The sequence below is a fragment of the Theropithecus gelada genome, chromosome 11, assembly GCF_003255815.1.
Source record: "Theropithecus gelada isolate Dixy chromosome 11, Tgel_1.0, whole genome shotgun sequence".
NCBI lineage: Eukaryota > Metazoa > Chordata > Mammalia > Primates > Cercopithecidae > Theropithecus > Theropithecus gelada.
In genome coordinates, this window is record NC_037679.1 from 79,699,585 (window position 1) to 79,726,968 (window position 27,384).

The 27,384-nt window shown below is 46.4% G+C and overlaps 2 protein-coding genes across 6 annotated transcripts in view; one reads left to right on the plus strand and one right to left on the minus strand.

Moving 5' to 3' along the window:
- The window catches only part of RNF10 (ring finger protein 10), a 45,352-nt gene extending 26,210 nt beyond the window's left edge, over window positions 1–19,142 (plus strand). The window contains exons 7-17 of one of the 3 annotated variants that reach the window (XM_025402561.1): window positions 2,491–2,651; window positions 4,666–4,791; window positions 5,053–5,341; window positions 5,528–5,661; window positions 7,091–7,208; window positions 7,447–7,548; window positions 8,830–8,985; window positions 13,190–13,290; window positions 17,194–17,251; window positions 17,355–17,513; window positions 18,159–19,142. In XM_025402561.1, coding sequence (XP_025258346.1) covers window positions 2,491–2,651; window positions 4,666–4,791; window positions 5,053–5,341; window positions 5,528–5,661; window positions 7,091–7,208; window positions 7,447–7,548; window positions 8,830–8,985; window positions 13,190–13,290; window positions 17,194–17,251; window positions 17,355–17,513; window positions 18,159–18,232 — 1,478 coding nt within the window. In that variant the 3' untranslated portion in view covers window positions 18,233–19,142. Of the gene's footprint in view, window positions 1–2,490; window positions 2,652–4,665; window positions 4,792–5,052; window positions 5,342–5,527; window positions 5,662–7,090; window positions 7,209–7,446; window positions 7,549–8,829; window positions 8,986–13,189; window positions 13,291–17,193; window positions 17,252–17,354; window positions 17,514–18,155 lie in introns of all 3 variants that reach the window. The other 2 variants (XM_025402562.1, XM_025402560.1) reach the window with 2 other exon arrangements.
- Window positions 19,143–20,894: 1,752 nt separating this feature from the next.
- Window positions 20,895–23,211, minus strand: POP5 (POP5 homolog, ribonuclease P/MRP subunit). 3 transcript variants are annotated; one of them, XM_025402117.1, is made up of 5 exons: window positions 23,149–23,211; window positions 22,922–23,064; window positions 21,611–21,760; window positions 21,363–21,446; window positions 20,895–21,264 (listed from the first exon to the last, which is right to left on the minus strand). In XM_025402117.1, the coding sequence occupies exons 1-5, from the start codon at window positions 23,166–23,168 to the stop codon at window positions 21,170–21,172; spliced, it is 492 nt and encodes a 163-aa protein (XP_025257902.1). In that variant the 5' UTR covers window positions 23,169–23,211; the 3' UTR covers window positions 20,895–21,169. The 3 variants fall into 3 exon arrangements, with proteins under 3 accessions (XP_025257902.1, XP_025257904.1, XP_025257903.1); XM_025402119.1 differs by lacking the exon at window positions 21,611–21,760; XM_025402118.1 differs by lacking the exon at window positions 21,363–21,446.
- Window positions 23,212–27,384: the final 4,173 nt, after the last annotated feature.

The window sequence follows — 27,384 nt, forward strand, 5'->3', positions numbered from 1 at the left end:
TTTTTTTTTGAGACTGAGTCTTGTTCTGTCGCCCGGGCTGGAGTACAGTGGCACGATCTTGGCTTACTGCAAGCTCCGCCTCCTGGGTTCACGCCATTCTTCTGCCTCAGCCTCCCAAGTAGCTGGGACTACAGGTGCCCACCACCACACCCGGCTAATTTTTTGTATTTCTAGTAGAGACGGGGTTTTGCCGTGTTAGCCAGGATGGTCTCGATCTCCTGACCTCGTGATCTGCCCACCTTGGCCTCCTAAAGTGCTGCGATTATAGGCGTGAGCCACTGCACCCAGCCAAAACCTTTATTTCTTTATAAACGTGGGTATATAATTATATAGAAAAAGGTTTGAAGGATACATAATCAAGTTTGCAAATGTTAACTCTGGGCAGATACTAGGATATTTGAGGGTAGAAAAACGGCATTATCAGGGAGGTCTGAAGATAACATTGTTTTAAGCTACTTAGAAAGTACAGAAAATGTGGGCCGGGCACAGTGGCTCACGCCTGTAATCCTAGCACTTTGGGAGGCCAAAGCGGGTGGATTACCTGAGCTCAGGAGTTCCAGACCAGCGTGGGCAACACGGTGAAACCTGTCTCCACTAAAATACAAAAAATTAGCTGGGTGTGGCATCGTGTGCCTGTAATTCCAGCTACTTGGCAGCTAAGGCAGGAGAATTGCTAGAACCAGCCTGGGCGACACAAGTGAGACTCTGTCTCTCAAAAAATAAATAAATAAATAAATAAATAAATAAATAAAAGTACAGAAAATGTGGAGGAGGGAAGTAAAACAAATAAGTCATCCATGATCCCTTTACTCATAGGCATCCCAGAACCTTATCTATATATATTTTTTCTATGCATGTATATTTTTGTGAGATTGGGATTTGATTTGCAAGTCAGCATCTGTATTTCTCCATGTCGCTAATTGACCACTTAGAAAAACACGTCTAGGCCGGGTATGGTGGCTCACGCCTGTAATCTCAGCACTTTGGGAGACCGACGCAGGTGGATCACTTGAGGTCAGGAGTTCGAGAGCAGCCTGGCCAACATGGTGAAAATCATCTCTACTTAAAAAAAAAAAAAAAATTTGTGTTGGCACATGCGTAAATCCCAGCTACCCAGGAGGCTAAGCAGGAGAACTGCATGAACACAGGATGGTGGAGGTTGTGATGAGCTGAGATTGCACCACTGCACTCCAGCCTGGGTGACAGAGGGAGACTCCATCTCAAAATAAATAAAAAAGAAAACCATTTTCAGTGTCCACAGAATTTTGGTTAATGAACATACTGTCATGTCATTAACTCTTTTTTTTTTTTTTTTGAGATGGAATCTCACTTTGTCGCCCAGGCTGGAGTGCAGTGGCATGGTCACGGTTCACTGCAGCCTCGACCTCCTAGGCTCAAGAAATTCTCCTGCCTCAGCCTCCCATTAATTAATTAATTACAATTTAATTTAAATTTAATTTAAAAATTAAAATTTTAATTTAAAAATGTTAACTGGGCATGGTGGTGTAGTTAATTTTTTATTTTTGGCAGAGATGAGGTCTTGCTGTGTTTGCTAGGCTGGTCTTGAACTTCTTTTTTTTTTGAGATGGAGTCTCGCTCTCTTGCCCATTCTGGAGTGCAGTGGTGTGATCTCGGCTCACTGCAACCTCCACCTCCCAGGTTCAAGAGATCTGCCTCAGCCTCCTGAGTAGCTGGGATTACAGGCTCCCGTCACCGTATTCAGCTAATTTTTTGTATTTTTAGTAGAGACGGGGTTTCTCCATGTTGGCCAGGCTGGTCTCTAACTCCTAGCTTCAGGCAACCCACCTGCCTCAGCCTCCCAAAGTACTGGGATTACAAGTGTGAGCCACTGCGCTGGGCCACCATTTCTTTATTCTTTATTGTTGGTTTTACTGGTTGGTTTGAGCTTTTCTTTTCTTTTTCTTTTTTTTTTTTTTTTTGAGACAGAATTTTGCTTTTGTTGCTCAAGCTGGAGTGCAGTGGCATGATCTTGGCTCACTGCAACCCCTGCCTCCCGGGTTCAAGCAGTTCTCCTGCCTCATCCTCCCGAGTAGCTGGGATTACAGGCATGCACCACCACGCCCAACTAATTTTTTGTATCTTTAGTAGAGACGGGGTTTCACCATGTTGGTCAGGCTAGTCTCGAACTCCTGACCTCAAGTGATCCACCCGCCTTGACCTCCCAAAGTGCTGGGATTACAGGTGTGAGCCACGTTGCCTGGCTGGTTTGAGTTTTTCTGATATTACATACAATGCTGTAATAATAAACGTTGTGTGACTAAAGTTTAGACTGCATCTCTGGGTTTCTTAGATTTCTTGTATCAAGAACAGAGCTACAGACCTTATTTTAAGACTGTTGTTAAATTATTTTCTTAGGGAATTATCCCATTTTCACCACAAAGAAAAGGCTGTATTTGAAAATTCCTATTTAGCTACACCGTCATGAACTTTGAGTGTTGCATTTCTTTGATCTTGCTGGCCTTCTTATAGATGAACAACACAGCCAGTACTCCAAGTTGCTGCTGGCCTCTAAGGAGCAGGTGCTGCACCGGGTAGTTCTGGAGGAGAAAGTAGCACTAGAGCAGCAGCTGGCAGAGGAGAAGCACACTCCCGAGTCCTGCTTTATTGAGGCAGCTATCCAGGAGCTCAAGGTGAGAGGATGCATTGAAGACGCTAAAACCTTTTCACTCTCTCGGCAGTCTCTGGTGAAAACCAGAAATGCTAAACCTTTTCACTGTGTTGGGGGTGAGTTGATGGACACTGGGGTTAAATTAGTTCCATTCCACATTTAAGACAATAAGCAGAAAATGGCTAAAAAAGCCAATTTGTTTTGCGCTTTGTTTGATGACAGCAGAGAAGGTTTAACCTAGGGCTTTTAAAGCTCTTTCTAGAGCTGAAAGGAGCAAGTCAAAATGATTTTATAACTAATTGTGACAGTGGAGTTTTTTAGATTAGCTATGTTCTTCAAGGAAGAGTTTTTTGTTTTCTGGGAAAATACTTAGGGTTCTATTCTAGAGGTGTTTTGAGAGACATTGTGGAGAAAGTATTATGGCCTGCCCAGTATGCCTTAGGAGTGCCTGAAATGGCAATAATTACACAAGGATAGAATTCCTTGGGTCTTGGATCTTCCACAACAGGAAATTTTGAAGCATCACAACCACTGGTTGTTAGGCTCCGCCTTGAGATACTGATTGCATAGGTTAAGCTCAGTAGGCTCAGTAATTTGCATTATAACAAGTTCTAGGGTGATTCTGATGGCTGCTCATCCCCAGACCACACTACTGGAACCACTGATCTAGCTTAGAGCAGTAGAAGCCCATATTTATTGAGTGATTAGCATTTGATAGGACCGGTGCTATGCACATTTATCTCACTTAAACTTCTAGTGTGGTAGATAGCACTATCCCCTTTCATGGATGAGGAAACAGAATCATGGGTTGGGTAATTTGCTAGTAAGGGATGCAGCTGGTATTTGAATTCCCTTCTCCCTGACTCCTAAGGGATCCTTGGGTAGAGTCCTGTATATTTAACTTTTGCTTTCTTACTATAATACATTGCAGCCGTATTTGTTCAAATGCCATTACAGGCATAAGAAAGGCTACATAGAATTAGAACTGTCCAGGCTGAGGTGGGTGGGCCTACTACTCTGGGCCTCTCTGTCTGAGCATAGTTTGTAAAAACTAGGTTAGTTTCATATTCTTAGATTTCTGTTCTGGAAGTTTTTTGTAGTGTTGTCAGTGTCAGATTCTCTTTTTTTTGTTTGTTTTGTTTTAACTTTTAAGTTCAGGGGTACAAATGCAGGTTATGTCATAGGGGTTTGTTATACAGATTCTCACCCAGGTATTAAGCTTAGTGCCCATTAGTTATTTTTCCTGATCCTCTCCCTCCTCCCACTCTGCACCCTCTGATAGGTCTCAGTGTTTGTTCCCCTCTATGTGTCCGTGTTTTTCATCATTTAGCTCCCACTTGGAAGTGAGAACATGCATGCGATATTTGGTTTTTCTTTTTTTTTTTTTTTTTTGGGGGATGGAGTTTCACTCTTGTTGCCTAGGCTGGAGTGCAGTGGCGTGATCTTGGCTCATCACAACCTCTGCCTCCCAGGTTCAAGTAATTCTCCTGTCTCAGCCTCCCGAGTAGCAGGAATTACAGGCATGCCCCACCATGCCTGGGTTATTTTGTATTTTTAGTAGAGATGGGGTTTCGCCATGTTGGTCAGGGTGGTCTTGAACTCCCAACCTCAGGTGATCCGCCCACCTCAGCCTCCCAAAGTGCTGGGATTATAGGCATGAGCTACCACACCTGGCCGTATATGTCTTCATAGTAGAATGATTTATATTCCTTTGGCTATATACCCAGTAATGGGATTGCTGGGTGAAATGGTGTTTCTGTCTTTAGGTCTTTGAGGAATCACCACACTGGCTGAACTAATTTACATTCCCCAGTGTCAGATTCTAAGCAGATTCCAATTCTTAGTGGGTATTGCATGCTTTTTGCTTCCTGTTTCCCTCAAAGTTGAGATATTTAAGCACCTAACCTCCTTCCCATTGGGTCTCATTGCCTTTTAACTTTTGGTCCTGTTGAGAGGCCATTCTAAGCCCTTGCCCTTCAAGCTAAGTGTGTTTCTGGAAACTTAACCTTCTCTGGTGTTTTCTCTGGCCACGCTAGACTCGGGAAGAGGCTCTGTCGGGATTGGCTGGAAGCAAAGGGGAGGTCACTGGTGTTGTGGCTGCTTTGGAACAACTGGTGCTGATGGCTCCCTTGGCGAAGGAGTCTGTTTTTCAACCCAGGAAGGTTAGTGTGTTCCTGTTACTAAGTGGCTGCCATTCCTCAAATACTGTCATTGAGCTGGTAGGCATTACTGTGAGATCTAAACCTTCTCAAGAGAAGAGGGGACAATGAGTATTTTCTGTATGCTTGTTACTAGTTCTTTCCCCAGGGGTGTTAAATCAGTGAACACGACAGCTAAGATAAACATCTAGGGAGCTTGGTTCTTAGGCCTACATTTGCCACATTGCTTTCGGAAAGCAGGAGATATACTTTCTGTTGATCTAGAGTTTGCTGCAACAGGGTGTGCTGGAGTATCTGTCTGCCTTCGATGAAGAAACCACGGAAGTTTGTTCTCTGGACACTCCTAGACCTCTTGCTCTCCCTCTGGTAGAGGAGGAGGAAGCAGTGTCTGAACCAGAGCCTGAGGGGTTGCCAGAGGCCTGTGATGACTTGGAGTTAGCAGATGACAATCTTAAAGAGGGAACCATTTGCATTGAGTCCAGCCAGCAGGAACCCATCACCAAGCCAGGCTTCACACGCCTCAGCAGCTCTCCTTGTTACTACTTTTACCAAGGTGAGGGTGCCTGAGGAGAGGGCTGGGTTGCCGCAGAGGTGTTTCAGATGCGACCCTGCGCTGTAAGCAGAGGAGCGCCACTAGATCCAGGGGCTTGGGTGGCTTGAGCCCTTGGGCATGGGGAGGGGTGAGGGGCCTTCTGGGGACTGGCCAAGACTGGTGTGTGATAGAGCCTCTTGTCCTCAGCGGAAGATGGGCAGCACATGTTCCTGCACCCCGTGAATGTGCGCTGTCTCGTGCGGGAGTACGGCAGCCTGGAGAGGAGCCCCGAGAAGATCTCAGCAACTGTGGTGGAGATTGCTGGCTACTCCATGTCTGAGGTGAGGCCTTCGTCTAGAAATGGAGGGTCAGGCAGCAATATTAACCTAATCTCTTTGAGGTAGGCTTAGCCATCCTAAGTTCACAAACCTTCAAGGCCTTTAGTTTTTGTATTTTTAGTCTTCCTGTCAGTGATGGTGCTATGAATTCTTTGTAAGTGAGGTGCCCCCTCAGCATGAGTGCTGCTCCCTGCTTCATTGATTGTAGTTTGGAGATGTAGATATTTCCTCCTTTTATTCAAGATGGAGTTTATTTTTGTTTGTTTTCCTCCTTATTGCTTGGGAGAAATGTCACAAATTTGTTGTAAGATTTAAAATTAGACTCTTTGAGTACTATAAATTTTTCATCAAACATGCAGGAGAAGAATAGAAACGAAAATAAATGGGCTGGGTGTGGTAGCTCACACCTGTAATCCCAGCACTTTTGGGAGGCTTAGGCAGGCAGATTGCTTGAGGCTAGGAGTTTCAGACCAGCCAGGGCATTTCTACAAAAGATACAAAAAAAATTAGCTGGGTGTGATGATGTGCACCTATAGTGCCAGCTACTCAGGAGGCTGAGGCAGAAGGATCACCTTAGCCCAGGAGATCAAGTCTGCAGTGAGCTGGCCTGGGTGACAGAGCAAGACCATGTCTCAAAAAAAAAAAAGAAAAAAAGAAAATATTGGGCTTCATTTCTACTATTTCAGGCCAAGTGTCTTTTAGTAGGGAGATCTGCTTTATCTTCCTTCCCAGTTATTCTGTCAGTGGTTCCCACTTTTTTTTTTTTTTTTTTTTTTTTGAGACGGAGTCTCGCTCTGTCGCCCAGGCTGGAGTGCAGTGCAGTTCAGTGGCCGGATCTCAGCTCACTGCAAGCTCCGCCTCCCGGGTTCAGGCCATTCTCCTGTCTCAGCCTCCTGAGTAGCTGGGACTACAGGCGCCCGCCACCTCGCCCGGCTAGTTTTTTGTATTTTTTAGTAGAGACGGGGTTTCACCGTGTTAGCCAGGATGGTCTCGATCTCCTGACCTAGTGATCCGCCCGTCTCGGCCTCCCAAAGTGCTGGGATTACAGGCTTGGGCCACCGCGCCCGGCCCCCACTTTTTTTTTGTTCTGCTTTTCCGCCAACAAATAACTTTTTATCTTCGCTGTTCATCCCCCTCAGCTGTGGGCCCTTAAAAATCAGAAACAGCTGATTGGTTTTAGATTATTTGTTGCCGGACTCAATTCACTCCTTTGCAGCACAAACCAAAAATAACGGGATTTGGTTGCTTATTCTACCTTGCTGTAGGTTGACAGTTTCTCTTTGACTTTTCAAAATGAGGATAATTGAGCACTACTGTTTTCAGCCCCAGTGCTGGCTGTGTTATGTATATATTGTTGGATATCTGGGTTAGGACCCCCTGCTTTCAGAGTTAGGTTTGCTTTAGTTGAGTATTGGTCCTTTTTCCAATGTAGGATGTTCGACAGCGTCATAGATATCTCTCTCACTTGCCACTCACCTGTGAGTTCAGCATCTGTGAACTGGCTTTGCAACCTCCTGTGGTCTCTAAGGAAACCCTAGAGATGTTCTCAGGTGAGAATGCCCCTGCTCTGCTTCTCTTTATAGTAGGATTCAGGGATGCTTGTGGCTAGAAATCCAGTGTGGGAGGAAACTTACGGAACTGTATCATGAATCCTAGTACCTCCTAAACACTTCATCTGTTCATCTAGTGCAGCTGGGCCTACTGGTGTGGGCTTAGCTGCTAATACTGGGAGGAGGTGATGGGTGGGTTGTCCTGGGTCTACCTCTTTACAACCTGACCAATCCGCAGATGACATTGAGAAGAGGAAACGTCAGCGCCAAAAGAAGGCTCGGGAGGAACGCCGCCGAGAGCGCAGGATTGAAATAGAGGAGAACAAGAAACAGGGCAAGTGTAAGTTCAGGAACTCTCATCTTTGACTAGTACTGCTGTACATCATTGTCTGGAACTCTGTCTGAGACCTGGGAGCCAGACCTTAGTGACTTGTTTTCTTCAGCTTTTAAATGTGAATCATGAGAGCACCTCCTTAATAGTCTTGCTTGCAAATGTAATGAGTTAATATGGGTCAAAGTGCCTAGCACATAGTAAAGATGAAGATGAAATTCAGCGTTGGTAATAGTGGGCGATATAAACCTGTTCAAGAGATGGGAATTGGGGCTTTGCTGAGAATGCTGGGGGCCATTGTTCCCTATGCTTTCTGGATCACTGACTCTGTATTAAAGGGGATAGCTGTACACAGCAAGTCTGCCAGGAGGGTCTGATAAGATGGAAACCTTGATAGACTAGGAAGTGCAGGAAGTTGGATTTAAGAGATCTTTCATAGCAGTAAGCACAGCCTTTTGATCTGGTTCTTCAAAATAAGCTTTATTGGATCCAGGAGATTAGTGTGACATGAGGTCCCGTTATCCACCAGAAAACAAGGAATTGAGTCCTTGGCCAAGAAAAGCACTGTGGTATTTTGACTCCATATGGCATGGAAACATACATTCTATATCTCAAGTGGGGTAAGTGTGTACTTGGGGTCCCAACACTGTGTAGGTGTTTGGCACATGTCCTGAACTTTGAGAAAACTGATATTTCAGGAATAGGATTTTTTGTTTTAACCTTTTTATTATGGAAATATCAAGACAAGTAGAACAGTGTAATTAACCCCCATGTTTGTCACTCAGCCTCAATTATTAATCGTTAGAACAAGGTTAACTATATTAAAGACATTATAGAAGGACAGTATTGTAAATTTGGGTTTTAGCTTGTCTGCATCCTCTAGATCTTTTGGGGATATGCATGTATGGTGTCTTCAACTGTTGGAAACTATTTGAAAAATTTAGGCCAGGCGTGGTGGTTCACATCTGTAATCCCAACACTTTGGGAGGCCAGGATGGGCAGATCATTTGAGCTCAGGAGTTCAAGACCAGGTTGGGCAACATGGTGAAACCTCGTCTCTTTAAAAATTCAAAAAATTAGCTGGGCATGGTGGCACGTGCCTGTGGTCCCAGCTACTCAGGAGGCTGAGGTAGGAGGATCGCTTGAGCCTGGGAGGCAGAGGACGCAGTGAGCAGAGATCGTACCACTACACTCCAGCTTGGGTGACAGAGTGAGACCCTGTCTCAAAAAAGAAAAAAAAAATTGAAGAATTCTGTGAATGGGTTTACAAGGGTTATCTTTCTTTTGCAGACCCAGAAGTCCACATTCCCCTCGAGAATCTACAGCAGTTTCCTGCCTTCAATTCCTATACCTGCTCCTCCGATTCTGCTTTGGGTCCCACCAGCACCGAGGGCCACGGGGCCCTCTCCCTTTCTCCTCTCAGCAGAAGTCCAGGTTCCCATGCAGGTAAACAGGTGAAATTTAATAAGTTCACCCATCCGGTAGACCTTATGCAAAGCTTTGGTTTCTGAATTTACAATCCCGGCCCACCCAGCATGGTGTGGACTTCAGGAGCATAACCTTACTTTGGTAGTCCTGAGGTACATTTCTTAATGTTTATTCATCCTTCCCACTTGCTATGCTGACTGCTTTACCCTGCCCACTTCTAAGCACCTCAAGGAGCTCTTTAGGCAGGATAGTTGAACCTGGATTCTTCCCTTTGACCCAGCTGTTTTTGTTTCTAGTTTTTATGTTTGAGATACTCCCCTGTATGCCTAAACCTCTTTGTACATGTCTTTTTATTGAAGCATTGTTTATAATAGCTCCAAAAAAAGAAAAAGGTTGGAAAGCCTACCAATAAGAAAATGACTAAATTATAGTATTTATATTATAAAATATTTCACACCAAAAGGCCGGACGTGGTGACTCATGCCTGTAATCCTAAGCACTTTGGGAGGCCGAGGTGGGTGGATCATGAGGTCAGGAGTTCAAGACTAGCCTGACCAACACTGTGAAACCCTGTCTCTACTGAAAATACAAAACTTAGCTGGGCATGGTGGCAGGTGCCTGTAGTCCCAGCTATTCAGGAGGCTGAGGCAACAGAATTGCTTGAACCTGGGAGGCAGAGGTCGCAGTAGACAAGGTTACACCACTGCACTCCAGCCTGGGCAACAGAGAGACTTTGTCTCAAACAAAAAAAACATTCACACCTGTCGAAGAAGGGAATAGTTCTATTCATGTACTAATGGGAAGGTAATTTGTAGAACAAGAATAAATATTTGTAGGTTTTTAAAAAAAACACCACCACCACAAAACTAAAGCATTTCATTATGGGTTTATATTTATATATATATATGTAAATGCATAGAAAAACTTCTGCTAGAAGGCAGGGGAGGAAATAAAAAAATGTGAAATGTATAGAGGAGAATTGAAGGCCAGGCATGGTGGCTCACACCTGTAATCTCAGCAGTTTGGGAGGCCGAGGTGGGCAGATCCCCTTGAGCTCAGGCGTTCAAGACCAACAAAATTTTGTCTCTACAAAAAATACAAAATTTAGCCGGGTGTGGTAGTGTGCACCTGTAGTCCCAGCTACTCGGGAGGCTGAGGTGGGGGTGTGGCTTGAGTGAGCCTAGGAGGCAAAGGTTGGAGTGAGCCCAGATTGGGCCACTGCACTCCAGCCTGGGCAACACGGCCAGACCCTGTGGAAAAAAAAAAATACTGAGACAGATGTGTTCCAAATTGGTGGTAGTGTTACATTCTAAGGAATGAGATTGGATTGAAATGTTCAAATGGGCCTTTAGTCTTAAAAAAGTTTGTCTTATATATAAAGAATGTTTAAAGTGTTATGAAATTAAACACTTAAAGAGCTACTATAATTTCAGAGAATTCTCTTTTGTGATCTTCGTCTGATAAGCCTGGCAGATGGCTTTTTTTTTTTTTTTTTTTTTTTTTTGAGATGGAGTCTAGCTTTGTCACCCAGGCTGGAGTGCACTGGTGCAGTCTCAGCTAACTGCAACCTCTGCCTCCTGGGTTCAAGCAATTCTCCGGCCTCAGCCTCCTGAGTAGCTGGGATTACAGGTGTGCGTCACCAAGCCTGGCTAATTTTTGTATTTTTAGTAGAGACAGTCTCTCCATGTTGGCCAGGCTGGTCTCGAACTCCTGGCCTCAAGTGATCTGCCTGCCTCAACCTCCCAAAGTGCTGGGATTGCAGGTGGGAGCTGCTGCGCCCAGCCTGTTTGCTTTTAAGAGATAGGGTCTTGCTCAGTGCTGTGGTGCAATCATAGCTCACTGCAATCTTGAACTCCTGGGCTCAAGTGATCCTGCCTGAGCTTCCCAGAGTGCTAGGATTACCGGTGTGAGCCACTGTACCTCGCCAAGAGAGATACTTTTTGATGCTTATGACTGATTTCTCAGGCATTCTTGTTTTGTTTTGTTTTAGATGGAGTTTCACTTTTGTTGCCCAGGCTGGAGTGCAATGGTGCAATCTCGGCTTACTGCAACCTCTGCCTCCTGGGTTCAAGCGATTCTCCTGCCTCGGCCTCCCAGTAGCTGGGATTACAGGCACGCGTCATCACACCTGGCTAATTTTGTATTTTTAGTAGAGACAGGGTTTCTCCATGTTGGTCAGGCTAGTCTCGAACTCCCGACCTCAGGGGATCCGCCAGCCCACCTCAGGTAATCCACTTGCCTTGGCCTCCCAAACTACTGGAATTACAGGCGTGAGCCACCGCGCCTGGCCTCTGTAGGGCATTCTTAACACAGTGTCCATCATTGGAATATTTAAAACTTTTGGTGATCATTGTATTCATATGCATATCATTTTGCAGATTAGGAACCTGTGGCTGAGGCAGGTACTTAGTGGCAAGAACTGGGATTAGAACCTGGTTCTTGAGGACTGCACTACTGTGACGCTCTTCTGCTTAACTGAGAAAGGAGCATATGAAGGACTGTGGCAGATCATTAAATACATTATTTGTGATATGCATTTGTTTTTTTCTTTTTTTTTGAGATAGGGTCTTGCTCTGTCGCCCAAGCTGGAGTACAGTGGTACAATCTCGGCTCACTGCAATCTCTGCGTCCCAGGTTGAAGCAATTCTCGTGCCTCAGCCTCCCTAGTAGCTGGATTACAGGCATGCACCACCATACCCTGCTAATTTTTGTATTTTTAGTAGAGATGGGGTTTCGCCATGTTGGCCAGGCTGGTGTCAAACTCATGGCCTCAAGTGATCTGCCTGCCTCGGCCTCCCAATATGCTGGGATTACAGGCTTGAGCCACTGTGCCCAGCATATCTGTGATACCAAGATTGTGTTTTCACATACTATCCTTCCTGAAAGCTGTTTTTTGTTTTGTTTTGTTTTGTTTTTGACGGAGTCTCACTCTGTCGCCCAGGCAAGAGTGCAGTGTTGCGATTTTGGCTCACTGCAACCTCCCCCTCGTGGGTTCAAGCAATTGTCCTGCCCCAGCCACCCGAGTAGCTGGGACTACAGGTGTGTGCCACCATGCCTGGCTAATTTTTTGTATTTTTAGTAGAGATGGGGTTTCACCGTGTTAGCCAGGATAGTCTCGATCTCCTGACCTTGTGATCCTCCCGCCTCAACCTCCCAAAGTGCTGGGATTACAGGCATGAGCCACCACACCCAGCTGTGTGTTTTTTGGGTTTTTTTTGTTTGTTTGTTTATGATGGAGTTTTGCTCTGTCACTCAGGCTGGAGCACAATGGCATGATCTTGGTTCACTGCAACCTCCACTTCCCAGGTTCAGGTGATTCTCCTGTCTCAGCCTCTCAAGTACTCAAGTAGCTGGGATTACAAGTGTCCACCACCATGCCCAACTAATTTTGTATTTTTAGTAGGGATGGGGTTTCACCACCTTGGCCAGGCTTGTCTTGAACTCCTGACCTCAGGTGATCTGCCCGCTTCAGCCTCCCAAGTGCTGGCATTACAGGCGTGAGCCACTGCACCCGGCTTTTCTGAAAGTTTAAGCTCTTAATGTATTTAAGCAAGAGCAATTGGCTGGTCCTAGTAATAAGAGTACTGACCATGGGAGGGCCTGCTGCTGGGGAGAGAACAGGGCCCTTCTTGTCCAACACTGTTCAGGGTAGTGGATAGACTCATCTGTGGGAAGTGTTCAGCTGTAGTCAGAAAGGATAGAGAAGTGTATTACCTCGGGAGTATCGGGGGAAAGTTTGCACCCTCATGCTGGATCTTGTTGATGTGTCTTGGATTCTGATTGAATATTCCCAGGTCATAGTGTCTACTATCGGGAATGTAAAGGCTGAGCTGATTAAAATTTTATCTTTTTCTTGGAGGTGTTTCATACGTGTAAAACCAGTCCCTGACAGTACCTAGCCTTGAGAGCCAGCCTTTGTGAAAAGTGTCACATTTCAAAAGCAGAGACTTTTTCTTATGGTAGGAGTAGATTCTACTATGACTCCTAGTGTTACTGTAACCATGAAGCTTTTCCCTCTTCCTATGGTCACTGATTTCACAGGTGATATTGTTGGCTTTTTAAGAACATGGGAGAGTTGAAAGTTGGATCAATGTTTGCTTTTTTTTTTTTTGAGGGGATGATTTATAATTTTCCAGACCTGACTCAGGGCTCACTCATCTCTCTTGTTAAGGACACTCCTTGGAACGTGACGAATATAATCAGGTCTCTGGTTCCCTTTCAGACTTTCTGCTGACCCCTCTGTCACCCACTGCCAGTCAGGGCAGTCCCTCATTCTGCGTTGGGAGTCTGGAAGAAGACTCTCCCTTCCCTTCCTTTGCCCAGGTAAATCCTTTGCTTGTGAAGCAGCCCAAGGGTATTTAACATGAACTCTGCTGCTCATTATTATGGGAACCTCCTCCAGGGATTGTTACCTCTCATTCTAATACGGCTGGACAAATTGAGTCATCTGATGGGTAGGAGGGAAGTTCACTGCCTGTCGGAGCTTTAGGCAGTGTGGAGTTGGCTGAGGGCAGATTATGTTATGGACGTCCCCTCTGTTGGAAAAGGAGAGACTTAACAGGCTAATGTTGCACTGACTCTAATAATCATGGGGGCTTTCTTAAGAGGAAAGCTCGTGGATTTAGTCCTCAGATGTTATTGTAGACGTACCCAGGAAAGAGGCCAAGAATAGCTCAGGCAGAATCAGAGTTTAGAATATTTTAAAAATCATTTGATACTTGTGTACTGGATACTATTGTAGGGGCTGGGGATACACCATCAATTTTAACTGGTCTCTGGTTCTAGGACCTCTGATTCAGGTGGTATTTATCTGTTACATAAAATAAGCCATTTCTCTTTACTTTGAGAGGGGAAGATTGTGTTGGTTATACTGCAACTAGCCAAAGCAGCTTCCTTGGAGCTGGGTGGGGGGGATGATAGGCTAGTGAGGCTTGCTGTGAAACCGCTTTATTAATCTCTAAGATAACAAGCAATACTCAGCATTCCTGCATTCAGATAAGTGAGGAAGTTGGATGGACAGCTTGACATGTGCCCTTGTAAGAAGTCCGTATTAACTTCTTTGGGGCTAGTGTAGAATCATTATCTTGACAATTCTTTAGACAGTTGATATGGATGTTTCTTATATGATTATAGCAGTTTGTACTGAGAAATAAGAATTGAGCTTTGGTAAGGAGGATTCTAAAGTCAAGGAACATGAAACAATTGTGGGGGTGAGGTGGGAAGGGAGGGGATCCTGAAAATGAACTGCTGGACTTAAGAGGTGATTAGCAAGTAGCTCCCAGGAGTTATGCCAAACACTTTTTTTTTTTTGAGATGAAGTCTTGCTCCTGATCACCAGGCTGGAGTGCAATGACGTGATCTTGGCTCACTGCAACCTCCACCTCCCGGGTTCAAGTGATTCTCTTGCCTCAGCCCCCCGAGTAGCTGGGGTTGGGTTACAGGTGCCTGCCATCATGCCGGGCTAATTTTTGTATTTTTAGTAGAGACAGGGTTTTACCATGTTGGCCAGGCTGGTCTTTTTTTTTTTTTTTTTAAACTAGGCTTTATTGCTATTGCTTTTTTCCTTTCAACTTTATTTTGAAAAACTTCACACTTAGAGTTGAAAGAATAGTATTATGAACACTTATACTTTTGACCTAGATTCACTAATTGTTGTTATTTTGCTGTTATATATTTGCTTTCTCTTTTTTCTGTGTTGAAAAGAAGTTGCAGATATCATGAATGATACTTTACCACTAAGTACTTAGGAGATACATGCCAAAGAAAGTGGGATATTCGCCTATAGAACCACAATGATCACATTAGAGAAATTCCACTGCCATAATAGTATCTAATATGGTGCATATTTCTGTCTCCCCATTTGTCTCAGTGTCCTTTATTTTCAACTCAGGGCAGAATCCCATTACTCACTGCATTTAGTTGTCGAGTCTCTTTAGTCTCCTTTGATCCGTTCCTTTGCCCATATCCCCTCTTTTTTTTTTTTTCCCTTCCCATGGCCAGTTTCATAGAATATCTTACAGTTTGGACTTGTATGATTTCTAATGAATGGATTCAAACGTTTTGGTAAGAATAAAGGTGACATTTTGATTACCTTTTAAGAGTAAAACAATTCACATGTCAAACTATTTGGATGCTGTCTCAGTCCATTTGTGTGGCTATAAAAGATTACTCGAGGCCAAGTCATTTATCAAAAAAAAAAAAAAAAGTTTATTTGGCTCATGACTCTGCCGGCTGGAGAACTGGGCATCTGGTGAGTGCTTCAGACTGCTTCCACTCATGGTACACAAAGTGAAGGGGTCCCTGCTTGTGAAGAGATCACATGGCAAGAGAGGAAGCAAGGCGGGGAGGAGGTGGCAGCCTGTTTTAAAACAACCGTGTTCCTGTGCCCAGTTTCAAAATAACCTTCAGCCAAGCTATTGAAGCAGACTTCATGAAACTGGACACACCAGCTACTTCAGATCCCTTCTGTGGTAAGGGCAGAGGCTGGAGTGCTCAGGGCTATCAAACACACACAAATGTACTGCCATTCCCACTTGGATCCAGTGGCAGACATCACTCTCAGCTCTTTCAGGAATGAATGTGAGAATAGTTCTCCCATTCCCCAGGGAGGGCATTAATCTGTTCATGAGGGGTCCACCCCCCTGACCCGAACACCTCCCATTAGGTCCCCACTTCCAATATTGGGGATCAGATTTTAACATGAGGCTTGGGAAGGTCAAATGTGTAAGCCATAGGAGACCCAAACTCCTAGAGACAAAGGGAGAAGTTCACCAAAGTGGAACATAATGAAGAAAGGTTATTTAATGAAATCAGCATCTGCCAACACAAACTCATCTTGAGTAATAGGCATTCCTCACTTTGGATTATATGATTTAAGGACAAGGCACCCCTTCTTGAACCCCATGGGGTTTGTCTCTTGATATTTTTCCAGGAATAAAATGTTCCCTGCCTTTTAAGTGGCATATTTGCAGTTATGGCTCATAGTGGCCTTCAGCAGTTACAAAGCTGGCCTTGGCCAAGTGGAATGAAAATTCCTCAGGGGCATGAGGATTGTTCTGATTTTATTGTCCTTGCAGGAATTTTACTTGGCCTGTGGTTGGATCTGAAAGTTAATGATTAAGGAGCTATTGGAAAAGCAGACTAAAAGGTAGTGAGGGCTGTTGAAGCAGTATCAGGAGAGTTTAGTTTTCATGGCTTTAGGTACCTGAAGTTTAGTAGCCATGTGGTTTAAAACTGGAGGGTACTCAGCTGGACGCAGTGTCTCATGCCTGTAATCCCAGCACTTTGGGAGGCCAAGGCGTGTTGATCACCTGAGTTCAGGAGTTCAAGACCAGCCTGACCAACATGGAGAAATCCAGTCTTTACTAAAAATACAAAAATTAGCTGGGCATGGTGGTGCATGCCTGTAATCCCAGCTACTCAGGGGGGTGAGGCAGGAGAATCGCTTGAACCTGGGAGGCGGAGGTTGCAGTGAGTCAAGATTTGTGCCATTGCACTCCAGCCTGGGTAACAAGAGCGAAACTCCATCTCAAAACAAAAAAAAACTGGAGGGTACTAGGCCGGGCACAGTGGCTCACGCCTGTAATCCCAGCACTTTAGGAGGCCGAGGTGGGTGGATTAACTGAGGTCAGGAGTTCAGGACCAGCCTGGCCAACAGAGCGAAACCCCATCTCTACTAAAAAAATCCAAAATTAGCCAGGTGGGTGCCTGTAATCCCAGCTACTTGGGAAGCTGAGATAGGAGAATTGCTTGAACCCTGGAGGCACAGGTCGCAGTGAGGCGAGATTGTGCCATTGCACGCCAGCCTGGGTGACGAGCAAAACCCTGTCTAAAAAACAAAAACTGGAGGGCACTACCCACTGCTTACTCCGACAGATCGATGTTTTTAGGGGTCTCAAGAAGGGCAGAAAAACTTACCAGAAAGTCAGAATTCCCAATTTGAGGGTCTCAGTAAGAATCTCTTGTGCCTTCTGTGCAGTGTTCTTTACCCATTTCCTAAGGAACAAACAGCTTATGGTTTACTACCTTGTGGGTTTCATTGCCCTTTCCATTAGCCATGATATAGAGGACATGACTAGAACAGTGTGTTAAGGAGAGAAGTACCTGGAAAATCTTTTCAAAGGTGATAGTTGGTTCTGTGCTTCTCCAGTCAGTCAAGGTAGGTCTGGAAAAGAAGTTGGACTAGCTACTTAAATTCTCTCCCCCACTTCTTTCCCACTTTGGCAGATGCTGAGGGTTGGAAAAGCAAAAGCAGATGTGTGGCCCAAAACTGCTCCAAAGAAAGGTGAGGATGGTCCACTGGTGAAGGGGGAGTTTGGCTCCTTTCCATAAAAAGCTGTTTCTAGAAAAAGAGTTGTTTCTATAGTTTTAACACTGTTATTTTTTAGATGAGAACAGCTTAGTTCCTCCTGCCCCTGTGGAGAGCGATGGGGAGAGTGATAATTCAGACCGTGTTCCTGTGCCCAGTTTTCAAAATTCCTTCAGCCAAGCTATTGAAGCAGCCTTCATGAAACTGGACACACCAGCTACTGCAGATCCCCTCTCTGGTAAGGGCAGAGGCTGGAGTGCCCAGGGTTGTCAAACATACTACACATACACTGCCATTCCCGCCTGGATTCAGTGGCAGACATCACTAATTAGGCTGTTTCCCTTCTGAACCCTTCAGCACACTCTAGTGTCATTTAAATAGTACTCCATTTGGTATGTCAGATAGGACCTATTTGCCACTCCAGAGTAATTCATGGCACCTGAAAGTGAAATTCTGAGGAACTCTTCCAAGATACAGTGGGGTGTACAACCTGTATCCTTTGGAATCTTGAGTTGGTACAGGGTGGCTAATTAGATGGAGGTCAGTCTCAAAGCCTGTTGCACTCTGTTCGTTGACTAGACAAGAATCACATATGTATGGTGTGCTATGTGCCTAGCACTGTGCTAATTTTATTCTCCCAACAACCACATTAAATGGGTGTACCTCACATTACAGATGGGGAAACTGAGGTCTAGGGAGGTAAAAGTGACTTGCCCAAAGACACCCACTTAGTTATACCAAGACTAGTATTGGAATCTAGGCAGTCTAATTCCAGAGCCTCCACTCTTAGCTCCCACTCTGTGACTTTCGGTCATAAAAACTGGCCAAGGGACAAGGGATGGCATTTTAAGTTAAGCTCTCTTTCTGTGTCTCCCTTTAGAAGAGAAAGGAGGAAAGAAAAGAAAAAAACAGAAACAGAAGCTCCTGTTCAGCACCTCAGTCGTCCACACCAAGTGACACTACTGGCCCAGGCTACCTTCTCCATCTGGTTTTTGTTTTTTGTTTTTTACCCTCATGCTTTTGTTTGGCTGCTGTAATTTTTAAGTATTTGAGTTTGAACGGATTAGCTCTGGGGGGAGGGTGTTTCCACAATGTGAGGGGGAACCAAGAAAATTTTAAATACAGTGTATTTTCCAGCTTCCTGTCTTTACACCAAAATAAAGTATTGACACAAGAGATCTCTTCCTGCCAAGGTTTTTAGTTCATTGCCAGTTTAGTCTTTTTGACCCATGTGTAATTAATTTTTCTCAACCCAAAATAAGATTGAATCCCTTTGAGATGCATTAGAGCAGTCCAACCCGGAATGGTGCACACACTGCTCTGCTGTAGCATCATGTCAGGCCTTCCTGGGCTCAGCACACCTCTGTCTTTTAAAAAACAGCTGAATCTTTACTACCTATTTAGTTCTTCTTGTTAAAGAAATGGGTGGGAATAAAATGGATTTAGGACACCCAGTTTGTATTGCAGTTTATTTTTCTTCTGACACATGGCCAGGCTGTGGCACCAGCTTAATGGAGTAGGCTGTCCCTGGCACTTGCATGTGTGAAAGGAGGGTTTTGCCTCTTCTTGGGCATGGCTTGCGTTGGTAAGGAAAGCTGTAACTCATGAAGCCCTGAGACCTGCTACCCCTAAGATCGAGCTTGTTTTAGGTGACTGGCTTGAGTCATAGGAACAGGAGTGTGGTACAGCTGCAGCAGAGCAGGGCCATCTGTAGCATTGCCACCATCTCCCTCTAATCTAGAGCAGTCTTCTTATGCCTTGGTTTGCGCTGAATTTGATGTAAATTCTTTTTCTGCTTAATAAAGTGACCTCTAGGTGTGTTAGAATGCGAAGGCAAATAGTCACAATAAATCACCTGCACAAGCAATGTGAGCTTTTTTTGTTAAGTTCATTACAGGTGAGCTAGACAAGTTATTTCTTGAATAGGTTAACGTGACAGCTACTGTGATATTGTGGGCTGTCTTTTCTGGTGTCAGGTTTAAATGGTTCTAGAGCTGGGCTTAGCTTTAACCTGCCATTTTAAAAGAAATCCTATCAGGAAATTTCCTGGATGGTTGAGGGTGTTCTGGTCTCAAGATGAGGGGGCATGTTGAAGCCAAAATCACCAGTATTTCTGTTAAATGTGTATGGTACTTTCAGTCTCATCCATTGTATTATGGAGAAAACAGATCCCAGAAATGTCGGTAGGTAGTAGACCAAATCTGGATCATAAGTCTCTTGCCGTTCCTACTTTCTGTGAGTATGGCAGTCTGACTTGTCTTCAGGGTAAGGCGCAATAAGAAAGAGTAGAACTACAAAAAACTACCTTAAGTTTCTTAAGTGGGCAGCTGCTACATGACCATGCAATAATGATGTCAGGTGAGGCCAGCCCCCCAACCCCAACTGCAAAAGTTGCATTTTTTGTTTGAGATGGAGTCTCCCTGTGTCACCCAGGCTGGAGTGCAGTGGTGCAATCTCAGCTCACTGCAAGCTCCGCCTCCTGGGTTCATGCCATTCTCCTGCCTCAGCCTCCTGAGTAGCTGGGATTACAGGCACCTGCCACCATGCCCGGCTAATTTTTTGTGTTTGTAGTGGAGACAGGGTGTCACCGTGTTAGGCAGGATGGTCTTGATCTCCTGACCTCGTGATCTGCCCTCCTCAGCCTCCCAAAGTGCTGGGATTACAGGCATGAGCCACCGCGCCCGGCCCAAAGTTGCATTTTTGCAGTTACCTGATTAACGGTTGGCAAGGAATCTGGTATCTATAAGACCCTGTGGTTCAGTACTGAGACGGACTATAGATCTCTGCCAGTTCATTTGCTGTGTCTCAACTAATATTTCTATTCCAAATGACTTGTCTTGCTTAGGGCCCATCTTGGGGCCGGGGGTACACAGCTTCAGGTAGAAGGCTAAGTATTGAAAATTTAGGCCAGGCACAGTGGCTCACGCCTTTAATCCCAGCACTTTAGGAGGCCAAGGCAGGCCAATCACTTGAGGCCAGGAGTTCAACAGCAGCCTGGCCAACATGGCAAAACCCTGTCTCTACTAAAAATACAAAAATTAGCCAGGCGTGGTGGTGCACGTCTGTAATCCCAGCTACTTGGAAGGCTGAGGTGGGAGAATTGCTTGAACCCGGGAGGTGGAGGTTGCAGTGAGCCGAGATTGGGCCAGTACACTCCAGCCTGGGTGACAGAGTGAGACTGTCTCAATAAAAAAGTTTAGTACCGGCCGGGCGCGGTGGCTCAAGCCTGTAATCCCAGCACTTTGGGAGGCCGAGGCGGGTGGATCACGAGGTCAGGAGATCGAGACCATCCTGGCTAACATGGTGAAACCCCGTCTCTACTAAAAATACAAAAAACTAGCCGGGCGTGGTGGCGGGCGCCTGTAGTCCCAGCTACTCAGGAGGCTGAGGCAGGAGAATGGCCTGAACCTGGGAGGCGGAGCTTGCAGTGAGCCGAGATCGCGCCACTGCACTCCAGCCTGGGTGACACAGCGCGAGACTCCGTCTCAAAAAAAAAAAAAAAAAAAAAAGTTTAGTACCACACAGGGAGTCAGTCTTCCCACCAAGGCTAGGGATAGAGAACAGAGACTTGGCCAAGCATGGACTCCATAAGCCCTTTTTGTAATATAAGTATACTAAATGCCACGGAAACCAGATACATTTATTAAATCTAGTCTTAGCCAAGCAATAAAGATGTCTACAGAGTTCACAACCTGCAACACTTAACCAGGGAATGCTAGGTAAAGGCAACTTCAGTTTAACTGAGTACTCTATTTCAAGTGGGTAACATGTCCGCTGGTTGGCAGCTATCCAGCTTGGAAAACTGTAGAAGATGCTGTTGCTACCCAGATTGTTCTGTTCAACAAGTGGGCCCGAAGCCTGAGCAGTGTAGCCTGCTGTGTGGTGAGCAGAGGGTCACTCCATTGCTTCTGCAGCCTCCTCACCTGACTCTTCCTCCTCCTCTAGTAAGCAGCTTCTTGTCACAGACTTCTGGATAGCTTCCCGCTCTCCTGGAGAAGGCAGATAGGGATGAAAGATGTCTTTGGGAGTGATTTCTTCAGCTCGAGGTCAGTCACTGCTCAGCGGGCACTGGGCTAGTATTGCTTACCTTCATCAGTGCAGTTCTGCAACAAGATCAACAGCTGTCTCCTGTTGTACTGAATTAGGAACTTCTGACATGTTCTTATTGTACCTGGCATGTGAGTTACTGCGGTCAACAGCTTGTGTCGACCTTACTTTCAGAGGTAGGGGAAATGTCTTGTTAGCGGGACAGCAGGAAGACCCACCCACCAGTCTAGACTGAACTCTGAACATGTCACCTATTGAAAATCAGTAGCCATATCACGTCACTCCTACCTCCCACATGTAACGTGTTGAAAAAGCATGGGTAACGGTGTCCTTTGTTCTCCAGGTATGTGATGAAGGGAAGAGCTGACCACACAAGCTGATAGAACTCTTTTCTGCATCGAAGTAGCACTATTCCAGTATAGGCATTGAGGTATCGAACTACAACAGGGAAAAAAAAAAATCATTTCGGAAAATGTTGCTGTGTGTGGTGGCTCACACCTGTAATCCCAGCACTTCGGGAGGCTGAGGCGGGCAGATCACTTTACGTCAGGAGTTCGAGGCCAGCCTGGCCAACATGATGAAAACCCGTCTCTACTAAAAATACAAAAATTAGCCGGGCGTGGTGGTGCAAGCCTGTAATTCCAGCCACTCAGGAGACTGAGTCATGAGAATTGCCTGAACCCAGGAGGTGGGGGCAGCAGTGACCTGTGATCTCCCTGCTGCACTCCAGCAGCCTGGGCAACAGCAAGACTGTCTCAAAAAAAAAAACTTTGGAGTAACAGAGCACAAGTGGCACGTAGGATCTATCAGCGAGTAAAAGAGAAAAGCCAAAACACCCACTGTGTTGCACACCACTCAGAACTGGTGAATGAATTTAGAATTTAAAATGCTTTCTAATTCACTAGTTAATTCAATAAATAGGAGCAGGTAGGAGGCGATCCATTTTAATTTAGGAAAAACCCTCGCCTGAAAAATAGGCTGTTCTACTGCAGTTGGGCTCTGTAATTCTTGTAGCAGTCAGCTGAGTCTCACCTGACTTAGGATGAGTTAAGCCTATCTGCATTTAACTCTCCAGAAGTCAATCCTCAAGCAAGGAAAAAGGGGGAACTAATATAAATGGTGTGGAAGAAGGGCCCCGGGCCCCTCTTTGTCCCGGCTCATCCTGTATTCACATATATTGACAATCATGTGTTCAGTACTTTACCAACTAAGGGCATTCCCAGGGATACTTTCGACAATTTTTTCCCATGTGACGTTAATGTAATCGGTCATAATAGCTCTTACTAGGAACTAGACACAGCTTCCCTCATTTAATTCTATCCTATCAATCACAACCAATTACAGAAATTACCTGTCAAGCAGGCAAAAAGAGGCCTCTAGCTCAAAGACCCACTGCCTTCGGGCCCCTCCTTTTAGCTCTCTGCTAATTTCGGACTCGTGTGGATCTCTCGCTTGCGGTCCCCGGCGCTTAAAGAGATACCTTACAAAAAACGATGCACGGGCTTGGCCACTCGTGCCCCTTCTTTCTTCCTCCGGCGCCTGCCCCCTCCACGTCCCGCCATCCTCCCGGGTTCCCCTCTTCCCCCAACGCTCTCGCACCCGCGAAGCCGATGGAGCAGGCGGCTGCGCCGAAGGTCCCGTGCACCCTGGCAATAGTGTCTCGTACGAGGCTGCTCAGAACTCGGTCATCGAGGCTTAGGCGGCAGCGGGGGTCGTCAGACACCAATTCGCAGAGCAGGTACCTGCGGCAGGCGAGAGGAAGGTGGGCGCTAGTGGCGCCGGGGGGCCTGGCAAGGCGCTGGGTGGGTCTGGAAGGGAATGCTTACCTGTGCTTGAACCGCACCATAGCTGCCTCCGCGCCGTCGGGACCGCTGTGCAAACCGGATGTGGGTTCCGTCCGCGGCCCGTGGGAAGCTTACTTCCGCAGCCTTTCAGCCATTCAGAGAAGGAGACAGGACATGCGGGCGGAGCTAGAAAGTTGAGAGGCCGAACTCTGTGTCAGTCTCCCTCAAGCCCCACCTAACTCTGCGTTTGTAAGCGCGCATGCGTCCTGCGGAGGGTCTCTGACTAGTTTGAGGGCTGAACTTCCGCTTGGAGCGGCTGGGAGCGGCTGGGAGCGGCTTGCAGCTGCGATGGGTGGTTTTGCTGCACACCGGAGTTTACAATACTGTGTAGGATGCAACCGCTGCCCTTGGGGCCCTGGGAACCTTGCAGCACAGGTATGTATGCGAGTACATTCTCTCCCCAAGGTGAACCGTGGAGCTTTTGAGGGCAAGACCCTGCACTTCACAGCCCAGGGATTGACAAACGGGAAATCGGACTCTTATTTTCAGGTTTGAGCTCAGTTTAATTCTTCCATGCAGCTAAATGTGCTATTGCTGTTTGGGCCTTTCAACAATCTTAGAGAGGCGAGTGTGCTGTCTCATTTTTTGTTCGCAGAAACAATACGTGGTCATTGTATTTTCCATTTCTGTTTTCCTTTCCTTTCCTTTTTTTTTTTTTTTTTTTAACAGAAAAGCACAAAGAAGCAAATAAATTATAATCCCAGCACTGAGAGAGAATAACTGTTGTCGTGTAGTGTGTTTTCTTCTGTCATTTTCCCCCTGGGCCAGCGGTTCTCAAAGTGTCGTCTGGGGACCCCTGAGATTTCCTAAACTCACTCGGTTTAGGAGTCCCCGAAGCCAAAATTACTTTCATAATAATACTAAGATGTTACTTGTCTTTTTCATTCTCTCAGAGTGAACAGTCAAGTTTTCCAGAGGCTGCTTGACGTGATGACATCACTGCTCTAACAGCTAATGGAATTGTGTATTTTTTTTTAAACATTTCTCAACTTTAATGTCCATAGTAAATATAACCCACAAAACTAAAAGCTCTTGGGGATCCTCAGTAACGTGTGTAAAGGGGTCCTGAGACAGAGAAAACAGTTTGAGAACTATGCCCTCTGTTAAATTATGTTTTTTCTTTTATTTTCTTTTTAAGTATTTTTTTTTAAAAGTCTTATGTGGTATTACATAAAATACATATTCTTTTTTTTTTTTGAGACGGAGTCTCGCTCTGTCACCCAGGCTAGAGTGCAGTGGCTGGATCTCAGCTCACTGCAAGCTCCGCCTCCCGGGTTTACGCCATTCTCCTGCCTCAGCCTCCGGAGTAGCTGGGACTACAGGCGCCTGCCACCTCGCCCGGCTAAGTTTTTGTATTTTTAGTAGAGACGGGGTTTCAGTGTGTTAGCCAGGATGGTCTCGATCTCCTGACCTCGTGATCCGCCCGTCTCGGCCTCCCAAAGTGCTGGGATTACAGGCTTGAGCCACCGCGCCCGGCCAAAATACATATTCTTAAGTGTACACCTCAATGAATTTTTACATATGGGTAGACTTCTATAACCACCTCCAAGATTAAAGAGCACTTCCAGTATCCCAGAAGGTTCCCTGATCCCTCTTCCAGTCAAATCCCTTACTGCCACTATTACCATTTCTACCCTGCTAGATTAGTTTTGCCTGTTCTTAAATTTTATATAAATGTCCTCCAGCATGTTTTCTTTTGTGTCTGCCTTCTTTTGCTCAACATGATTGTAAGATTGATTCCTGTTGTTTGGCTCTATTTTCTTTTTTCTTTTTTTGTTTTTAAGACAGAGTCTTGCTCTTGTTGCCCAGGCTGGAGTGAAATGGCACGATTTCGGCTCGCTGCAACCTCCGTCTCCTGAGTTCAAGCGATTCTCCTGCCTCAGCCTCCCGAGTAGCTGGGGTTACAGGCACCTGCCACCACGACCAGCCAATTTTTGTATTTATTTATTTATTTACTTTCGAGACGGAGTCTCTATTGCCCAAGCTGGAGTGCAGGGGCGCGATCTCAGTTCACTGCAACCTCTGCCTCCCGGGTTCAGGCGATTCTCCTGCCTCAGCTTCTCAAATAGCTGGGACTGCAGGCGCGTGCCACCACAACCGGCTAATTTTTGTATTTTTAGTAGGGATAGGGGTTCACCATGTTGGCCAGGCTGGTCTCGAACTTCTGACCTCAGGTAATCCACCCACCTTGGCCTCCCAAAGTGCTGGGATTTGGGGATTATAGGCGTGAGCCACCACGCCTGGTTGTTTCGCTATATTTTCATGTCAACTGTTCAGCTACCATACTGTTTTTTCAGCTGTGCAGTAATGCATTGTTTGGACGTACCACTGTGAAGTTGGTCAGTATCTCCTGGTAGACGTTTACATTATTTCCAGGTTTTCTTGTTATGCCCAGTACTTTGATGTATGGCTTTGTAGCTTAGTCTTTATGCCCATCCCTGATTATTTGTAGAAATATCTTAGCCTTGGCTGGTCCTGTGAGGCCTGTAATGGAGGCAGCTTTCACAACTGATTTTTGCAAGATCTGGAATGAGTTCTGAATTTTCCCATCTCCCACTCTTCTTGGCCACCTTAAAGGAGGGATGTGGGGAAAGGTAGGGAAGAGAAGAATAGGAAGAGGGAACGCCGTGGCTCTACCCAGGGACCAGTGATAACGACGGCACTCCCCACCCAAGAACAACCTTTCTCCAGAAAGTGTCTGCGGCATCCTCATTTGGCCAACAGGGGGCGCCAGAGGCTCGCAGTGCGCGGAGAGAGCAACACACCCCCAACCCCTGAGCGCTCCACCCCTCACGGAAATTTCACTCCTAACACTTCCCAGCCTTCATTTCAGCGGCAATGCTTCGCCCATTTTATAGATGCAGTTGGGGCTCAGACCAAAGCGTCCTATCCAGTTACGAGCAGGATCAGAATTCGAACCCAAAGCCGGCTGACTCCAGAGTCCTTGTTCTGGTCAACACGGCTGGTGCTCTCCTGTGCAGGGTTTCACTCGTCCATTTAGCGTAATAAGATGGAGAGACGACAGATGGAGGTTCTGTTCACCACTCCGTCATTTACCGGCCCGGCCAGGTGCTGTCGGGACGGTTAATTCATGCCTCAGATCTTAGTTTCCTCATCTGTGCAATGGGATAACAATGGTTCCTCCCTCGTGGGTGGATATGAAATTTAAGCGGGGTCACGTGGACAAAATGCCTGGCTCAGGGAGTGCATAGTAAGCCTTTTTTTTTGTTTTTGTTTGTTTTTTGAGACTGAGCCTCAGCCTGTCGCCCAGGCTGGATTGCAGTGACGCCATCTCGGCTCACTGCAACCACTGCCTCCCGGGTTCAAGCGATTCTTCTGCCTCAGCCTCCTGAGTAGCTGGGATTACAGGTGCCGGCCACGACGCCTGGCTAATTTTGTATTTTTAGTAGAGACAGGGTTTCACCATGTTGGCCAGGCTGGTCTCAAACTCCTGACCTCAAGTGATCCTCCCGCCTCCGCCTCCCAAAGTGTTGGGATTACAGGCGTGCGCCACCGCCCCCGGCAAGTAAACGCTGTTTTGAACAAATGATTTACTTCTCCCCCACAGGCACAGCCCCGGGAGGAAGCACATTGGCGCGGCCCGCGGCCTCCCAGTCTTGGACCAGGCCCGGCCCCTTCTTGCCTCGGACGGTGCAGACGCCTGTGGTGGCCGGGCGGGCGGGCTCCCGGCGGTAATTAGCCCGCGCCGGCTTGGGCTGCGCCAGCCGCTAATTACAAGTCTCCTAATGAGGCCGGCGGCTGTTTGCAATCACCCGGGTCCCCGCTGCGCGGCGCGGGAGGCCGCGGGGGAATATGCCCGCGGAGGCGTCGAGGAGGAGCAGCCGCCACCCCCTGGGCCCGGAGATGCGCTGGACGGCGACAGGGGTGTGCCCCGGCCGTGCCCGCCCCCGGAATGCTGGCCGCGAAGGGGCAGCGGCGGGGGCTCACACCCCAGCCCCTCCTCGGTTCTCTCCCGAGCTGGGCCGCGGAGACATTATCCTCCCGGTCTCACGGGTGAGGAAGCCGATGAGGCTCTGAGAGGTGAGCTCACCCACGTGCACAATAGAGCGCAATCCACGTCTGTCTGATCCCAACCTGTGCCCTTAGCCGAGTCAGGTACCCCTGGATCAATGGGGGTGGTCGCTGTTGTCATTACTGTTAGTGTTGTTACAGTTGTCCTGGGACTTCTCAGATTCTTTTTTTTTTTTTTTTTTTTTT

Coding starts and splice junctions, on each gene's coding strand:
- POP5 (XM_025402117.1), bottom strand. CDS start 23,168: ATGGTGCGGTTCAAGCACAG. Junction 21,447..21,610: donor CAACACGTTACATGTGGGAG/GTAGGAGTGACG, acceptor CTCACATGCCAG/GTACAATAAGAACATGTCAG. Junction 21,265..21,362: donor GCAGAACTGCACTGATGAAG/GTAAGCAATACT, acceptor TGCCTTCTCCAG/GAGAGCGGGAAGCTATCCAG.